Raw genomic sequence first — 16,601 nt, forward strand, 5'->3', positions numbered from 1 at the left:
CTCCATTCCCCAAGCATAAAATATGTAGGAAATGCAACAGCAGTGTTTCAGATTCTATAAATACCCGGCAGAGCAGCTGATTTGCTCCAGATGGTGGTTCTGTTTGTAAACTGAACACAAAACTTTTCTTTGCCTCATATTCATTAACATTCCTTATTTCCTACACATTTAAGATTTTTAATTGTTGCTGAATCCATAAATGTTAAAGAGCTGGAAAATCAATCAAGATGTTTTGTCAGTGTTGGGTAAAGTCTGACTGTCAGTTTTCCTCATAATTTAATCTAATTTACATGTGAAGTCTGATTTATTCAGCTACATATCAAATCCAGTCATTTTTTTTAGAATAAAAAAATATTAAAATCTTAGACAAACTAAATTTTTTTAAAAAACATGCAAGCATGTTTTGTGCATTGATGACATAATCTAAATAGTTAAATCTGCAAGCTTAAATATAATTAAAAAGGAAGAGTAATAACATTTATCATCTTTAAGCATTTCTATCCAAAAGCCTCAAAAAGAAAGACATGACACAATTTAGATTTAATTATTTTACTTCATTTCAATCTTTAACCTCACAATGTGAGTTCACCATCTGTACACATAAAGCTGAAGATAAAATTAGCAGATAAATATAAAACTAAGTAAAATAGTACTCTAGGTATTTAGTCTATGACAAACACTACCAATCACTGTAATGGTGATTGTTTACCAACATGTTTCAAATGCGTATTTTATCAAAACACACAGCAGTGATGGAATGATGTGGCGAGAAGCTAAATCCATTCAGCAGGTTTGAGCATTCAGTCTGATTTCAGTTTTAAACTAAACACAATTATGATAAATTTTTTATGATTTTGCTTCTAAAATACTATATTTATATTAGAACTGCAGCATTAAAGGATTGCCTTAACTCTAAACCCTAAAGATTATCACATCAGGAACATAGATGGTTATAAATTAAAAGCGCTTAAGAGCAAAATTATAGTCACAAAAAACAAAAGCAATATGATAGTTTTGGACTGAAATATGACATGCTTTTAGTGTTTTCTAATTGTGTGTGTAAGCAGTTTAATGTCATGCATCCAGACTTATAACATAGCATTAAAAAAACAAGATGTTCTTGAAGAAAAGCCAAAAAGTACACAGGTGGCGAATTAATGTCTTAAGCCAAAGGGAATCGATGCCGTTGTTCTTCAGGAGTGTGTCTCTTAAATCTGGATGTTTGTAGTCATGGCGATGTGGTCCATCTCTAAAGCAGTGATGATGATGATGATGATGATGATGGTGGCGGCTCTCGGCTGTGGATTTTACCAGTTGTCCAAGAAGTCAAATCCGGTCTTCAGGATGCTGTTACTGGTGTTGAACTGTGAAAACAGCGATTCAACAGAACTGCTGAAATTAGGGTGAACTGGTTGTTTTACTGTTGAAAACCTAATGGGTTTCGCATGGGTTCCTTCACATTTAATCTGCAAAGATGTAAAATTCTCAGGTTTAATTTACAGAAATTCTTAATTAAATTTTTAATCCAATGTTAAAACAATTAAAAATTGTTTTTTATTAATATAGAATTTGTACAAACCGGGATTGTGACTGTCTAGGCCTGAAGGGATTTAATTGTAATGAATTGACTATTGCAATAATCAACTAAATAATTGATTAATCATTAACTGGAGTATACAGACTCTAAAAAAGACAATTTGCTGAAAGAACAAACACGTTCAGAGCAGCACTGAAGCCAAAAATGTGCAACAAAAACATACATTTTGCATAAAAGGAGAAAATCTGTTCTACTCAGAACTCCTAAAGTGTTAGTTTTAGCTTCACCTGGTTCAAATTCTGTTAATATATTAAGTGCCACTAAATTGCCAATGACTAATGGGTTAATCTAAAAAAAAAAAATTTATAATAGTAATAAGCAGATCAGCCCTATATTTATTGATAAGTCAGAAATTTTTGTTCCTTTTGCTGCAGGTGAATCATTTCCTGCAAAGGATCATATTTTTATGACCTAAAATGTGTTACTGCTTTTTAAGCCATAAAATATTTGCATGTTGACTTTTTTTTTTTTTAATAATACAGTTACACTTTTAAAATTCAAGAAACAAAAATTATAAAAAGTCCTACACTTTGTTAAATAATTGCTATACAAATAAAGAAACTGTTTATTAGTGTGGCAGCTCATATCACAAACCGCTACTGAGTTTAGGACATAATGTCTCTTTGATGTTAGAAATACGAAACTTCCCTAAACCTACGCAGAAACACAGATCGGTTTCAGAACTCACCTGGGCAAAGGTGGGGCTCACGTCCAAGGGCGGTGAACCTTCCTCCGCTTTCTCCTTCTCTGCGCCGCCGGCGGGCTTTGAAGGCTTCGATATCAGATTGGATGAAAACATTTCATCCAGGGTGTTGCTGACAGACGGCAGGGTGCTCTGAGATCTCTCCCAGCCTCCGACCGAAGATGAGGCAGCGATGGGCGGCGCCGGTGTGGGCGCGATGGAGATGGATGCAGGTGTTGCACTGACAGCCACGGGAGGTGGGGGCTGTGGGGCTGGAGGCTTGGGGGCTCTGGGCTTTATGGACTTGGCCGGAGCCGGAGGGTGAGACTCTTCAAGCTCCTTGGAGATGACAGAACTCTCCTGAAGAAAGATTTAATTTAGCATTAAAAATGCTATATATTGATATCTCTATTAGGAGTGCACCGATTGCAGTTTTCTGGACGATCACCAAACTTTAAAAAGCCTGACCTGCTGACTCAGACTTTGGCTGAAATAAAAAAGTTTTTGTCAACGTTGCTAAAAGTAGCAATAATGTTGCTGAGAAGGAAACAGTGGGGCGATAAGCTTCACTTATAAGTATTGGTCGATCACCAATTGTTAAATCATTTCCCAAAACTAAGGAAATCGGCGCCGATAAATCAGCCACAGATATAATTCTCTACATCTGTGTATCCATTACAAATTTGCACAAATCTGTTTTTCTATTCTGCTAATGTCAAAAAAAAGAAAGAAATTTGCAATTGTGTTTGTCCCACCTCTTAAACAGCATGATGCATAAATAAAATTAAAATTGCGTAAATAAGCTTTTTCACATCAGTCATCAAAAATCATGGCGATGATGCATGTAAACAGGTACATGTGATTTCATTCATAGTTCAGCCGACTGTTCATCACAACTCGTGTGAGATGAAAAAAAATGTTTTGCGAAATACATCTTTCAACTCAGACGAAAAGCCACCACATCTTGGCGCAAAAACATTCATTAGAAAACTTGTTCATTCAAAATTGCGGTGTATTTATTCAGCAAGTTTATTTTCTTTTTTAAATGCAATTAGAGTTTACCTGTCTGAGGTAGGAGGGGAGAGGCTTCTCTCCTTTCTCCAGAGATTTGATCTGACTCGGCGTCAGGGACTGGAAATCAGCCTTCTCCCCTTCTAGCCGTGACCTCTCAGCGCTGATCTTCCAGAAGGACGACTCCTCCTCCGGCCTTCGGCCCTCACTGACAGAAACCTACGCAGATCACACTTGTATATTATTTATTATTAAAATAATAATAAAACAAGCTCCTAAATCTAACTGAAAAGTTACTTGCGAGTTCGTTTGCCCTATTTCAAATCTACCAAGATATCTCCACTAAATAGTAAACAAAAATACTTGGAAGGACTTTGAGTTTTTGCAGTGTGATCCGTACCTTGGCTCCTGCTGTACTCTTCCCAAGCTGATTGGAAAGAGGAGCTTTTGCACTTTTGGAGTCGGCTTGTGAGGCAGAGGTCACCTGATCTGCAGAGCCTGACGTCAAACTGAACTCCATCTGACTCTGAAACACATCAGATTTTAAACACTTTCGTAGATGCAGGAACATGTATGCACAGATTGCTGCTTCCAGCTAATCAGGTTTTACCTTAGTCTCCCATGAGAAAGGGGCAGAGTGCTCATCCTGCCATGTAATGTCCTATGAAGAATAGAAAAAGGGTTTTACCAATCGGCAATATTAGAGCTCAAACGATTAATCAGATTCATTATGTTATCGATAAAATAATTAACTTGTTTAGTAATCGGGTAATTGTTAACTGGAGTAAACAGACTAAAAAAAGGGACATTTGCAGAACAACAACACAAACAGAGCAATAATTGAGCCAAGAGTATAAAAAATATATAAATACATTTTGCATTTAAGATAAAAACACCTTTGTCTGTAAATATGTTTCACCCAGTTTTAACTTCACCCAGTTAAAACTCAGTAACGTAATGCTATCTTTTTACATTTTAGGCAGTAACAGGTTTATTTTCTCCTTTAAAAGGGAATTTAGTTGTTTATTTGCATCTTTTAAAGTATTTCTTAATATTGTATATAAAAGGTTCAAGTGGTTAAATGAAAAATCTGCAGAATGTGTCAATTTAAAAAAAAGATTAATCAAAATTGCCAGAATAACCAATAGCTAAAATAATAGTAAGTTTCAGCCCTAGGCAATAGAAGATCAACATAATTTTTCTACTGGGTTGTATAATTAGAACTACATAGCATAATGGGAATATACAATTGGATTGAATTGGAGCTAAATATTCTGACATTGGTAAAACTTACTTAGCTGAATTACTTGTGAATAAAAACTTTATTTTTTTCCTTCCAACTGTTACATAAACATATGAATGACTCACACTTAAGAAAAAGAACAAAATCACTGACAGAGCGGATGAATCAGTGCTGCGTCTCCAAAACAACTTTGGTCATAATTATACGTTTAGACGCTTCGTTAGCAGAAACCTGCTGCAAACATGCCTCCCATGTTAATATTTGGTTGAGTCACCACAAAATTCAATTTATTAATTATCACGGAAAAATTAGATGTTGCAACTCCTATCTTCCTCCCAACTCCTCTGGGATTTGGGGTCATAGTTCAAGTAATATTCAGCCATTTTACCTTACTTTTATAAGCTATTTACAAAGCTTCTACCCAAAACATCACATTCCGTTTAGGAAAATCTGGATACTGATATTATGGTGTTTTTATTTAATGTACTGTAATTTGCGTTCACAAAAATAAATTTTCTGTAGTGTGTCAGGCACCAAATGGTTTACAGCCCAGGGCCCGCATCATTGTAAATCCGGCCCTGTTTATACGTTTCATCTGCCGGTTTTAAATGGGAACAAACTATTTAAAAAATGTAACAATATATTAATGATTTATTTCTTACAAAACGAATAAATAATTAGATTACATAATAATCAAAGCACTACATATTTATGCTATTATTCATTCTTTGAGGCGTTACGTGAAAACATCTATTGTGACGTCAAAAGGAGTACTTTACGTCTACGTGGCTATTGTTAGCAGCCACACCAACGAAACCATAAAAACCTTCAAATACAAACTGAAATGATGTTAAATACCTCTTCACCGAAGTGGACTATCTTCTGGCCCGTCTGGAGGAGCAGTCTGGGGTAACAAACCACCTCCTCTCGGTCCACTTTATGCATGGCGTATCTGGCTCTGATATGAGGGTCCATCATGTTGTCATCAATGGCGTTGTCCTGCTCTTGTGGGCTCATTTTCTCCCAGGACGAGCCGTAATCGGCTTTGATTTTCTCCCGCTCCTGCATGATCTTCTTGGCCATAGAGTTGATGGAGGAAAAGTACTCGAACTTCTTCTTCTCCATCCTATGGGCGTCGAGCCCCGCCATGGTAGCGGCGGCCATCTTTAACCACTAACAGCTGTTGTTGTTTTTTGGGAGGAAACGGAAACTGGGACGAAGAGGCGGGACAATCACGTTGTGCGAGTTATTGCCGCCATCTAGTGGTGATTTTAATGTACTGGAACAAAATAGAAAAAAGGAGCATTCCATTTGGCTTGACATCCTGTATTGGTAAACCTGTAACCTACGAGGCCATAGTAGGGCTATTGTGTATATATATTTTAAATGAGTATCGCTGCAATTTTTAGAGGTACTTTTTAAAAGGACAAGTGCTGCAAATTAGCTGTTGCTATTGCACTATGACGCAAACATTGGACTGCTGTTTTGTTCAGTTTGTCTATGTCGATGTGTGTCTTTCCCTACCAACTAAACTCAAATAAACATATTTTTAAAAAACAAGACCAACAAAAAAAAAGTTTCTGACTTTTAAAAGTCAAAATTGTGCTAGAAAAAGTAAAGAAACTTTCAAGAAATAAAACACAGACAACTCAGAACATTTCCAAAAGTTTGAAATGTCACAAGCAGCATCTGTTGATGCTCCACCCGTCTGACTGAAAGAGGAGCCTGATTTTCTATGCTGACGTGACTTAGGTTGAAATTGCATGGCAACAAAAAGACACATTGAATGCCAGCAGGGGTTAACAATGAGAACATAAATGAAAATATCCACTTAGTCAATTGATTCATAATTCACCAGGTTCTAGGAAGTTGGTAAATAAATAGGGATGAATAACTTCTCACTTTTTTATTCACCCCAAGCAGCTCTATCTAAGGTTGCATCAGTCGACTGTGACTCAATTGAACAAGTGATTGTTTTGGAAAAGGGAAGTTTCTCCCTCTACATCTTGATGTTGACTCCCTATCAGAGTATGGATTTGTGCACATTCATGATGGTGCACTTGTTTTGTTGAATTCGAGTCATAAAGGCAATGACTGCCTCCCTAGTTTTCTGAAGTTGGATGACCAGCTATGCAAAACCAGGTTCGCAGTTCGTTCCATGGTTCCTTCATGTTCTGTGACTTCCAGAGGAAATTAAAACATAACAATTTGGAAAGTGTACAAGAAGATGGCGTCATCCTTTATAATTGTTTGTTACCTACTGTATGCCAAATTTCTGGGCCAATTGCTCCTTAGTAATAACCTTGTTAGTCAAAATCTTATTTTCTATTAGTAAAAATGTGGACTCTTCTATTGTTGACAGATAAAAACATGGAGGTGAGTTATGTTTGTGTGAAAGGGTCAATGTAAACAAAATGTCTAAAAATTACATTTAAAATAATTATTGGGCTGACACAAAACAGCGACCTGGCTGGTAAAGTTACACGTAACTTTTCAGTTTGGTGTGTGAGATGTCAACTAACTCTTGAGTAATGCACCACTTAAGTAGTGAAATCATCGTTAACTGATTCATGTTCTTGCAAATAGAGGGGATTTCAAGAACTGCTGAAATGTCTTGAATCATCATTCATTATTTCTTAATATGTTTCTTCCAAAGAATCAGATTATTTTTTAAATAAAGCACTAAGCAGGCTAGAATTAAATGCACAGCTCAAAGAAAAGCTACAGTCAGTTCAAGAAAGGCAGAAGGAGCCAAAAAATACAAGGGAATCAAAAATACAAGAGGGAAAAGATTAGAAATAAGCAAACTGGCATGGAGAGAAGAGAACCGAGTGAACAAAAACACAAAGGAGGTGAAAGTGATTGGGATTCAGTGTGTTCAATTAGGCTAGTTAGGGAAGTGTTAGCTGCAGAGTTTGAGCAGAAAAAACTCACATGTAACAGTTTGTTAAGGTTTTATTTAGGCCCTACTTGCTCTTGTAATCATTTCATGTTCTGTACCAGTAGTCGTCACACAACAGCTAATCTGCCAAATTGCTAATATTAAATATCTGTTTATATTGGGCTAATTTTAATTAAGGCTAAATAAGTTTTTTTCTGGCAAATTCTAAAGCGCTAATTTACTTTATTCAATTGAATAAAGTTCAACTGTTGAAGTTTTGGTTACCTAGTATTAGACATTTACAGTCATGCTCTTATTTTGAAGGGGGTGAAGATTGTTTATGCAGTGGTCCTGAGGTGCAACTTTCTGCACCCAGAACTATTTACCTCCAGTAAATAGTTTAAAATCTGCTAAAGTTTGGGATGCTTTCTGAGTGAAAGCAATTAGCAAAATGAGCAACATAGTTAACAAAAATCAACAATTATAAAAATGAAGCCTTGAGTGAAAGGTCTGTTACAAAGAGCCACTTCCTGAAGAGCAAATGAATGGTGTCTGGGATGGTGTGTTGTGTTTATATATCTGCTGTTTGTGCTATAAATTCAGAAAAAAGTTTCATTTTGCAGATGCATCCCAGTAAATGGCATCATAATCCCATATAAAATAAATGAAGTCAATTAACCTTTCAGAAAATATAATTTTATTTTACAAAGTGGGTTATAAAATTATACATTTTGTATTGCATAAATTCAATTATGTTAAAAGAGAAAAAAACAACTTGTTGATAAAAAGAAAGCCAACCAAAGCAATTTACTAAAAATGTATAATCAGGTCTTGTAGAGCAAACAAATAGATTTAAAAATTGATCCTGATACAAATATGTACAAAACACAAACCAAACTCCAAATAAACCATTTTTTCTTCACAATCTCATTGACATCAAAGCTACTAGGTATTTAAGTTTGTTACTTATTAAACAGGAACAAGCAAGAACTCCAAATTTGCATATGTTTAGTAATTTAATACCTTATAAATAACACCACTGTATTCTGTAACTGTAGTCGTACAAACGGGCCATTTCTTCGTCACAAATTTAACCTTTGTACACTTCAAAAACGCAAAATCTGACCAAGTATTTTTCTGTAGTCTCTAGTGGAAATACCTTAGTACACTTAAACATTTAAAATAACTTACTAGCAACTTTTCAGCAAGATATAAGATCTTATTTTAAGTTAATATTTAATTAAAATTGATGAAACCATACCAGTCACAATGGCAGATTATTTCACTTGTAGCGTCGGAAAAATTTTGCTATCAGTGAAAAAATCTGCCAGTGAAACCAGAATGTTTTCATCAGTACAAAACCTGCAGCATGTAACTTTTATAAAAATATTTTTTACATACTTAAAGCTCTAAAAGTTCTATTGCAGCCTGAAGAAATGCACCGCACACGACCAAAAACAACCAATCAGAGAAAGCACGGGCGTCATAGTGCTGTCAATCAACTCGTGTCATTGGTGCTCATGTGGTAGTGGCAGAAAAACAGCTTTCCATCAAAGAAAAAACTGTTTGTCCGCCATCATTGGTGGCTGTGCTAACTAGCCTTAGCATTCACAACTGAATGGTGATGTGACGGTGATTGACAGCGCTAAAACCTGCCTCCTTGCTCTGATTGGTTGTTTCTAGTTAGAACTGGGAGAAGGCAGAGGAGCTTGATTTGATAGTTTCAACAAATATGTAAAAATAATATAAAAAAAATAAAAGTTACATACTGCAGCTTTAAGGAATTATTTACTTAAAATAATCAATCAAGTTTATTTGTATTGCACATTTCGCAACAAAGCTTACATTATAAAAACAAAAAAGTCATAAAGCAACATAAAACAAGCTCTTATGCTGAAAACCTACTTGTTGGTTTTTCTTATTTCAAGTGGACTAAAATATTTGCACTAAAAAACAAATCAAAAACGCCGGGTAATATTTTGTGCTTTTGCAGTGGAGTCACCGCTTCTCCCGCCGTGCCACCAACAGACTCGGTGGATTTACCGAACGTCGTCCCTCAAGCCGTGCTGGAGTCATGGCGGCCGAGCTTCTCGTTCTTCATCATGCTGTCGGTGGTGAAACGCGGGTGGATGGCAATGGCCGTCGTCGGCACCGATTTGGACTTCCGCCTGGACGACCTAGTGCATATCAGGTAGAAGATCTCCACCACGTTGAGCACCACCGAGATGCAGGACATGACCAGCATGAAGATGATGAAGACGGTTTTCTCTGTGGGCCGGGACATGAAGCACTCGACGGTGAAGGGACACGGCGCTCGGGAGCAGACGATCTGCGGCTCCATGACGAACCCATACAGGTAGTACTGCCCCACTATGAAACCTATTTCCAGGAGGATTCTGAAGAAGATGGAGGTTATGTAGTTTCCCAGCAGGTTGCCCTTGAGATGGACTTTCCCCTTTTCGTCAGAGTACTTTGGTCCCTTCACAATCCCCCGGCTGGGGTTAGCGTCCATGTATTCTCTCAGCTTTTTCTCTTTGTGGATGATATGGATGACGTGGCCGAGGTAGATCAGGGTTGGCGTGGAGACGAAGATGATCTGGAGAACCCAGAACCGAATGTGCGAGATGGGGAAGGCGTGGTCATAGCAGACGTTCTTACAACCGGGTTGCTTGGTGTTGCAAACCATTTTGGACTGTTCATCACCCCAAACCTGCAACGTTAAAACTAGATTACATTATTTTTGTTATCAGAGGTGGAAGAGTATGACAAACTATGAAAGATGTTTGAATCATTGCTTTTAGAATAAAATAAATCATTAATGAGTAAAATTTTAAGCTCATAAGGAAAGATGATTACAATAAGCTTCAATTTAATGATTTATATTGTTCACACATCTGTTGTAAATGTGACATTAGCTATAAGTTAGCTTTACAATATATATATACAATTAGCCACCAGAGAGAGCCATTTACGTACTTAAATGATGTACGAGTTACTGTCATAGATACATTATAGTTTACACACAAAAAATGGGTGGAAAAATGAGATAATATTTACAAAATCATAAGCTTAAATATCATAGTCTGACCTTCTCGGCGCCGGCTCCAAGCACCATGATCCTGAAGATGAAAAGCACGCTAAGCCAGACTTTTCCCACTACAGTGGAGTGAGTCTGCACCTTATTCAGCAGAGTGGACAGGAATCCCCACTCTCCCATGGCTTCTGCACACAATTCACACGCCAGTTTGTAAAATCAGAAATAATCAAATCTCATTTATTTGTTATTTCAGTCAAAAATTAAGCAAACAAACAGAGGAAAAACAGTTTTCAAAACTTTATAACAAAGAATAATGCATTATGTTTTATCTATGAAGTATTTATTTGATAAAATTATACAAAAATATATCAGCTTTATCTGTAATATAATCTCACTGAACTGATTATGAAAAAATATTTAATCACATTTGGCATCAAAAGTGTTTGATGTTTTCATTTACTGCTACATTCATCTTAAATTTATTTAATGTCTGATTAGTTGCATTTCCCCAACTAATCAGAACAACTGAATCTGATCAAAGAAAAACTAAAGCAAACATACTTAAAACACTTTTTACATATAAATAAATATTAATTTGAAGTTATGACACCTGCTTCGCTTAGATAAATATTTCTATATCCTTCCAAAAATAAACATGTTTTACATTTGATCCTACTTCCTTGTATGGAAATGATAAAGATAGTATAAAAATCTGTTTGCCCCTTACCTTAGATTTAAAACGGTTTTCAACGAGACAAACGGACTGACCACCGGCACTGAAGCTGAATGACAGCGTCCACTGCTCCGAGTCAAACTCGTGGACGGTACCTTGAACTTTAGATTAGATGCTGTTGCACAACAGCTTGCGCCGTCACGTTGTCGTGACATCTGGAAATGATACATTTGGGCTGAGCACTGACAAGATTGTGAAAGTTAATGATTGGCAGCAGTTTAAAAAACCCATGTTTCTGCTTCAACTACATGAATAGTTTTGTTTTAGGACGAATATAGACCTAAAACGTTAGGAGTTTTTTTTTGTAAATTAACAACAACGTTAGGGTGTAAAAGGCAAAAACCACATTGTTCTGACAGAAATTGTCCATTATAACATATTAAACATGAAAAACTAAGTACAGACGGAGGTTTTATGACAACATTATAGAGGTGCTTTGTCTCACTGACATAATCAACTCCGTCTCATTTGCAGTCAGAGTGGCATTTTACACTTTTATATGTTCTTCATCTCCTGAGTTATAGAGTAAAAATTATAGCAATTTGACTGCAATAATTTTATTGAAAATAAATCAAACTGTCATGGGTTTTTCTATGTTTTTCTACTACTACTGCTGCTACTTGATGTAGTAAAAACTGTAATTAGATTTAAATTTCTATAAAATGTTCAGAAGTGGACAAACACTAAATTTGAAATTACTCAGACGATTATCTTAGAACTTTGTAAACTTCAGATTAATTAAGTTTAATTCAAGTCAATGCAAAAGCACTTTATAGATCCAAAAAGGAAATTAAATATTGCTTTAAGTCATATTAATTGTAATTTTTCAAAGCAATATTGTAGACATTGATGGCTGTAGGATTTCCTACAGCAGTCAGTATTACATCAAATCAGTATTACATCAAATTTGAAGAAGCCTCTGACTAAAGAAACAATGTTTTTATATAACAGCCAGAATTCACAAGATTTTAGTCAATTAGGAGCAAATCTCAGATCTGAAAATACTTTGATAAGAGTTTTAATTTTTATAAAGAAATACGTTTTGTGCTTAAACAGGAAGGAAGAGGCCATAACTCATAAAGCAGCATCAAAAGCCAGAATACAGTTTGAAGACATTCATTTTTAAGGATATATCACTTAATTTCGCCATAATGACCATCGTTACATTTTACAGAAAAGCCACAATTAGAAAGTATGGAGGTGGCAGCATCATGTTGTGGGTGTCTTGTTGTAGGAGGGATTGGTCCACATCATGTAATGGATGACGTCACAATGAAAAAACATCATGTGGGCCAACTAAATCTCAAGACAGAAAGTCTTAGCATATTGCAAAATTATTTAAAAAGGCATTTAAAGAAAACAAAGTCGATGTTTATGAGGTCGTCACAAAAATCTGATCTCAAAAGCATCAAAAACATTTGACCCAAGCCATAGCAACTGCTACAAACATGCTAAATCAGGAAATGTTTAGTATTATTATTATCAGAGAGCAAGAAAAAGCTAATATGTTGATATAGTATGAATAAATAACACACTAATAAGTAAGTGAAGTATTTTACAGATCAACTATTCTGATTCTTCAGAATTTTATTTCGTACTTTATTTTCTGTCGTTAAAAAACAACAACCTTGTTATGTTTCAATCATTTATTAGAAAGAGATAAAGCCATACAAAAATGTCTGTTACAATCATCGTAATCATAGGAAGTATATTTTACTGGAACAGATCTCTGTCACAAACACACAAAGAACACATTAAACAAACTTCTCACTCTTTCAGTCACAAGTATAAATAAAATCAGTGTTGCACACTTTTATTTGTAGATTTCAAGTCAAAACAAGAAGAAAAATTCATCAATAGCTGCATTTCCATTGACCGTATGATTGAGTGAATTGGAATTACAAAAATAAATTTGTCATTTTCAAAAATATTGTGTTTAGCAAAACTGTATTGGAAACACTTTTTTTGCATGACAGAAGTCATGTGATCAACAACTAGATGTTACTACTGCCAGAAACAATGAAGAAGACAACAGGAAGTGGTAGGTTGATAATGGAGCACCATGTTTTTTAATTACTTATTAATATCGACAAAGCTTTGTGCTTATTTGTAATGGAAACACAGCTATTGTGACTCTTCCTGATGGATATTTATGGTGATTTTTTTTTAGTATACAATAATAATCGCATAATAACTTTCTTTGAACAAACACACTGGTTCAAGTCTCTTGAAGGTATTGAAAACAAGCCAATCTTGGGAAGTTAATGTCCGGCCAGGAGTCGTTTCTCCTCTTTGGCTCCGTCCAGGCTTCCTCCCACGCTGTGGTTCTCCATCTCCATGTTCATCTTGTTCTGCCTCATCGTGTCCTCCGTTGTCGGCCACCTGGGACCCGAGAGGCTGGCGGGGTTCTCCGCTGACGTGACCCTTTGGTTGCGGCGCTTGGACTTGCACCTTGTGGCCGTCAGGTAGAAAAACTCGATGACGTTTAGGAGGAGGGAGACGCAGGCCGCCACCAGCATGAAGATGATGAAGATGGTCTTCTCAGTGGGCCGGGACATGTAGCACTCCACGGTGAAGGGACACGGTTTCTTCTGGCAGGCGAACATGGGCTCCATGACGAAGCCGTACAGGTAGTACTGTGCCACAATGAAGCCGGCCTCGATGATAATCTTGAAAACGAGCTGGGTCAGGTAGCTGCCCAGGAGGTTCCCCTTGATCTTTACGTGCCCCTTCTCGTCGCTGTATTTGGGCTGCTTGAATTTCCGTGGCCCATCCGGACTCGCCAGCGCCTCCCTCAGCTTGTTCTCCTGCTGGATGACGTGCATGGCGTGGCCCAGGTAGATGAGCGTCGGCGTGGACACGAAGAGGATCTGCAGGACCCAGAAGCGGATGTGTGAAATGGGGAATTTCTTGTCATAGCAGACGTTCTCACAACCGGGCTGCTGGGTGTTGCAGATGAAGTCTGACTGCTCGTCGCCCCAGACGCTCTCGGCGCCCGCGCCTAGCACCATGATCCGAAACAGGAAGAGGACGCTCATCCAGATCTTCCCGATCGCAGTGGAGTGGGACTGGACTCGCTCCAGCAAAGTGGACAAAAAACCCCAGTCTCCCATGGTTACTGAGGCTGTTCAGGCTCTAATCTGTGGCAAAGCAAAGGAAGAAACGTGTCAGGACTTAATTGATTGAACAAACTCCTCTTTCTGGTCCCATTGACCCTGAACCACACCTTGCTGCTGAATTATTAACCCCAACATTTTATATAATCAATGCATTCGTATGGAAAGAAAACTACTTACTGTTTAACAGATGAATGATTATTTATTTCATTCATTTAGTTTAAAATTAACATGCATTTCGATTTACTGTATCATTATCTTTCTAAAATAATGACCCAAGTCACGATTTAGGGAAAATAAAAAAATACTTTTGGCAAAAAGAAAAAAAAGTCTTTTAGGGAGGTGGTGATAAGCAGCTAAGCATCAATCAACCAGACATATAGAATATGTTAAAAACAAAACAGGCAGTGTATATTAGAAAAACCCAAACAAACAACAAAAAAAGAAGTTATATGTGCAATGATACAGCAATCAGTCCACTTGATAGTATATTATATTTTATTATCTTCTTAAAAGACAGATTGTTGTTTTAATTTATGTTTGAATTTGTCTAGGACTGAATTGACATATTTTTTGTAAATTGGACTCTTAAGAATAAAATGATTTGAACGCATTTGGATTTTAGCATAAGAAGAAAAAAACATGTGCCCGCAGAACCTTGAGCTTTTTGATCAATATTTCACCCAAACTGTCACTCCGTATGGAAACTAAACCTGAGTCAAAGTGAAAAAAAGCAAAATTATACAAAAAAACCCACCTTAAATCTAAACTAGTCAAACAACTAGACACAATCTGAGATATGCTTAAATAAGCTTTTCCAAAAAACTTTTCATTAATCATTTTGATTGGAAATGCTTGAAAAATTAAAACACCTTAAATTTGAGAGATCTCGACAGAAATAAGCACCGTTACTTTCCAAAGTGATCAGAGATCCGCAGGAAAAAGGTGAAAACAGAACCATCTTACCTGCTGACCTGGTCAGAAAGGACTGTCTCTGCTGGAGAACGATCACTAACTATGGTTGGACCTTGGAGTTTTGTGCTGGGTGAGGACAGCAGCACTCATGAGGGATCAACTTACGCAACATGCATCTGGCCTTTATGTCACGTTGTAACCGTCAGAGAGCAAAGATAGAAAAAATGAAGTGAGACTAAGCTGGGTGTAGGAGCGCCTAATGATTGACAACGCTGAAGCCCAAATTTAAGTTTGCTGGAAAGACTGGATGTTTGGTGTGGTAATCTTTTAAACTATTATGATGTAATATTTATTTTAAAATTGCAGATTAATTATTTAATTAACTATTTTTATTTCCTCTGGATTTGCTTCACTTCATCAACACCAAAAGATGTTTTTATTCAATTTACTGGAGGGCAAAAAGCTAAGCAAGACTCAATGTGAAAGTTCAATTGTGTTAAATCATGAATAACTGTGACTAATCCCATTTTTGGGTCAATTTCACATGTTACACCCAAAGCATGGTGGCTCTGTAAGCTGTTGAATCCAAAAAATTATTTAGGTATCATGTGGCTGACACCATGACAAAGTAGGTTAAAAGCTCTCAAAAAACAACACATAATGCCAAAATCTAAAAAATAAAAATATCATGAAAAGATGAAAAACAAATGGAAAATGACAAAATTCCATTTAAGACGTCTCCAGGTCACAAAATAACCCAGAACAACATCTAAAACAGGCATCATTTTCTCCATTTAAGGGACAGTATAATAATTCAACAAGGATAAAAAATAAAAAATAATTATTCTTTGAGCGACTGACAACATGTCTCCAAAATTCAAAGCAAAAATTTAGTACTTATTCACAGAAAATTAGAAATAGTCAAAATAAGGAAAAAGATGCAGTGCTTTCAGACCTCAAAGAAAACAAATTCATATTCATATATACATATATATGAATTTATTGGGGTCTACATTTACGTCTTCCTTGAAGACACGATTCTTTTGGAGGGCTGATGGGGTGGATAGTGTTTTTGAAGACGGGGCCCTGGCCCCTTCATCCCCACCCCTCTAGAGCACCACTGCACCAATAGGTATGCCTTTTATTGCCTTAAAAGCAAAACAAAATGACGGTTTGGAGTGGCCTAGTCAAAGTCTGAACAAAAGCATTAAGAAGATAGGGTCAGCATTTTCCCACAGAGATGTAACAGATTGATTTTCAGTTTATTGATCTTTTCCACATTGATGATCTGAAGCATTTGTGATAAAAGAACAAAACACGAGAAACTTTAAAGACACAACGTGTTTTTAAAGTTAAAATGTTTAGATCAGACTGTGCTCCGAAATG

General features: G+C 36.5%; 3 protein-coding genes across 4 annotated transcripts; all 3 read right to left on the reverse strand.

Moving 5' to 3' along the window:
- Positions 1-533: 533 nt before the first annotated feature.
- Positions 534-5,728, reverse strand: cunh1orf198 (chromosome unknown C1orf198 homolog). Its single transcript, XM_055054527.1, has 6 exons — positions 5,392-5,728; positions 3,901-3,951; positions 3,691-3,816; positions 3,342-3,509; positions 2,286-2,639; positions 534-1,364 (listed from the first exon to the last, which is right to left on the reverse strand). Exons 1-6 carry the CDS (start codon positions 5,695-5,697, stop codon positions 1,308-1,310), a joined length of 1,062 nt encoding a protein of 353 aa, XP_054910502.1. The 5' UTR covers positions 5,698-5,728; the 3' UTR covers positions 534-1,307.
- Positions 5,729-8,088: 2,360 nt separating this feature from the next.
- LOC129375445 (gap junction Cx32.2 protein-like) lies at positions 8,089-11,290 on the reverse strand. Of its 2 annotated transcripts, none has more exons than XM_055054532.1 (3): positions 11,179-11,290; positions 10,503-10,636; positions 8,089-10,124 (listed from the first exon to the last, which is right to left on the reverse strand). In XM_055054532.1, the coding sequence occupies exons 2-3, from the start codon at positions 10,629-10,631 to the stop codon at positions 9,471-9,473; spliced, it is 783 nt and encodes a 260-aa protein (XP_054910507.1). In that variant the 5' UTR covers positions 10,632-10,636; positions 11,179-11,290; the 3' UTR covers positions 8,089-9,470. The 2 variants fall into 2 exon arrangements, with proteins under 2 accessions (XP_054910507.1, XP_054910508.1); XM_055054533.1 differs by having other exon boundaries at positions 10,503-10,633; positions 11,179-11,273.
- Positions 11,291-13,223: 1,933 nt separating this feature from the next.
- On the reverse strand, positions 13,224-15,371 carry gja13.1 (gap junction protein alpha 13.1). Its single transcript, XM_055054531.1, has 2 exons — positions 15,267-15,371; positions 13,224-14,324 (listed from the first exon to the last, which is right to left on the reverse strand). The coding sequence occupies exon 2, from the start codon at positions 14,295-14,297 to the stop codon at positions 13,446-13,448; it is 852 nt and encodes a 283-aa protein (XP_054910506.1). The 5' UTR covers positions 14,298-14,324; positions 15,267-15,371; the 3' UTR covers positions 13,224-13,445.
- Positions 15,372-16,601: the final 1,230 nt, after the last annotated feature.

This window comes from Poeciliopsis prolifica, unplaced genomic scaffold (genome assembly GCF_027474105.1).
Source record: "Poeciliopsis prolifica strain line A6 unplaced genomic scaffold, Auburn_PproV2 SCAFFOLD039, whole genome shotgun sequence".
NCBI classification, from domain to species: Eukaryota; Metazoa; Chordata; class Actinopteri; order Cyprinodontiformes; family Poeciliidae; genus Poeciliopsis; species Poeciliopsis prolifica.

What these genes read in the sequence shown, in the direction of transcription:
- cunh1orf198 (XM_055054527.1), bottom strand. Translation starts at nt 5,697, where the DNA reads ATGGCCGCCGCTACCATGGCGGGGCTCGACGCCCATAGGATGGAGAAG. An exon ending in TAGTCCACTTCGGTGAAGAG is followed by an intron (nt 3,952 to 5,391) that starts GTATTTAACATC and finishes TATTCTTCATAG; the next exon opens with GACATTACATGGCAGGATGA. An exon ending in AGAGTACAGCAGGAGCCAAG is followed by an intron (nt 3,510 to 3,690) that starts GTACGGATCACA and finishes TGATCTGCGTAG; the next exon opens with GTTTCTGTCAGTGAGGGCCG.
- LOC129375445 (XM_055054532.1), bottom strand. Translation starts at nt 10,631, where the DNA reads ATGGGAGAGTGGGGATTCCTGTCCACTCTGCTGAATAAGGTGCAGACT. An exon ending in TTGGAGCCGGCGCCGAGAAG is followed by an intron (nt 10,125 to 10,502) that starts GTCAGACTATGA and finishes TTAACGTTGCAG; the next exon opens with GTTTGGGGTGATGAACAGTC.
- gja13.1 (XM_055054531.1), bottom strand. Translation starts at nt 14,297, where the DNA reads ATGGGAGACTGGGGTTTTTTGTCCACTTTGCTGGAGCGAGTCCAGTCC.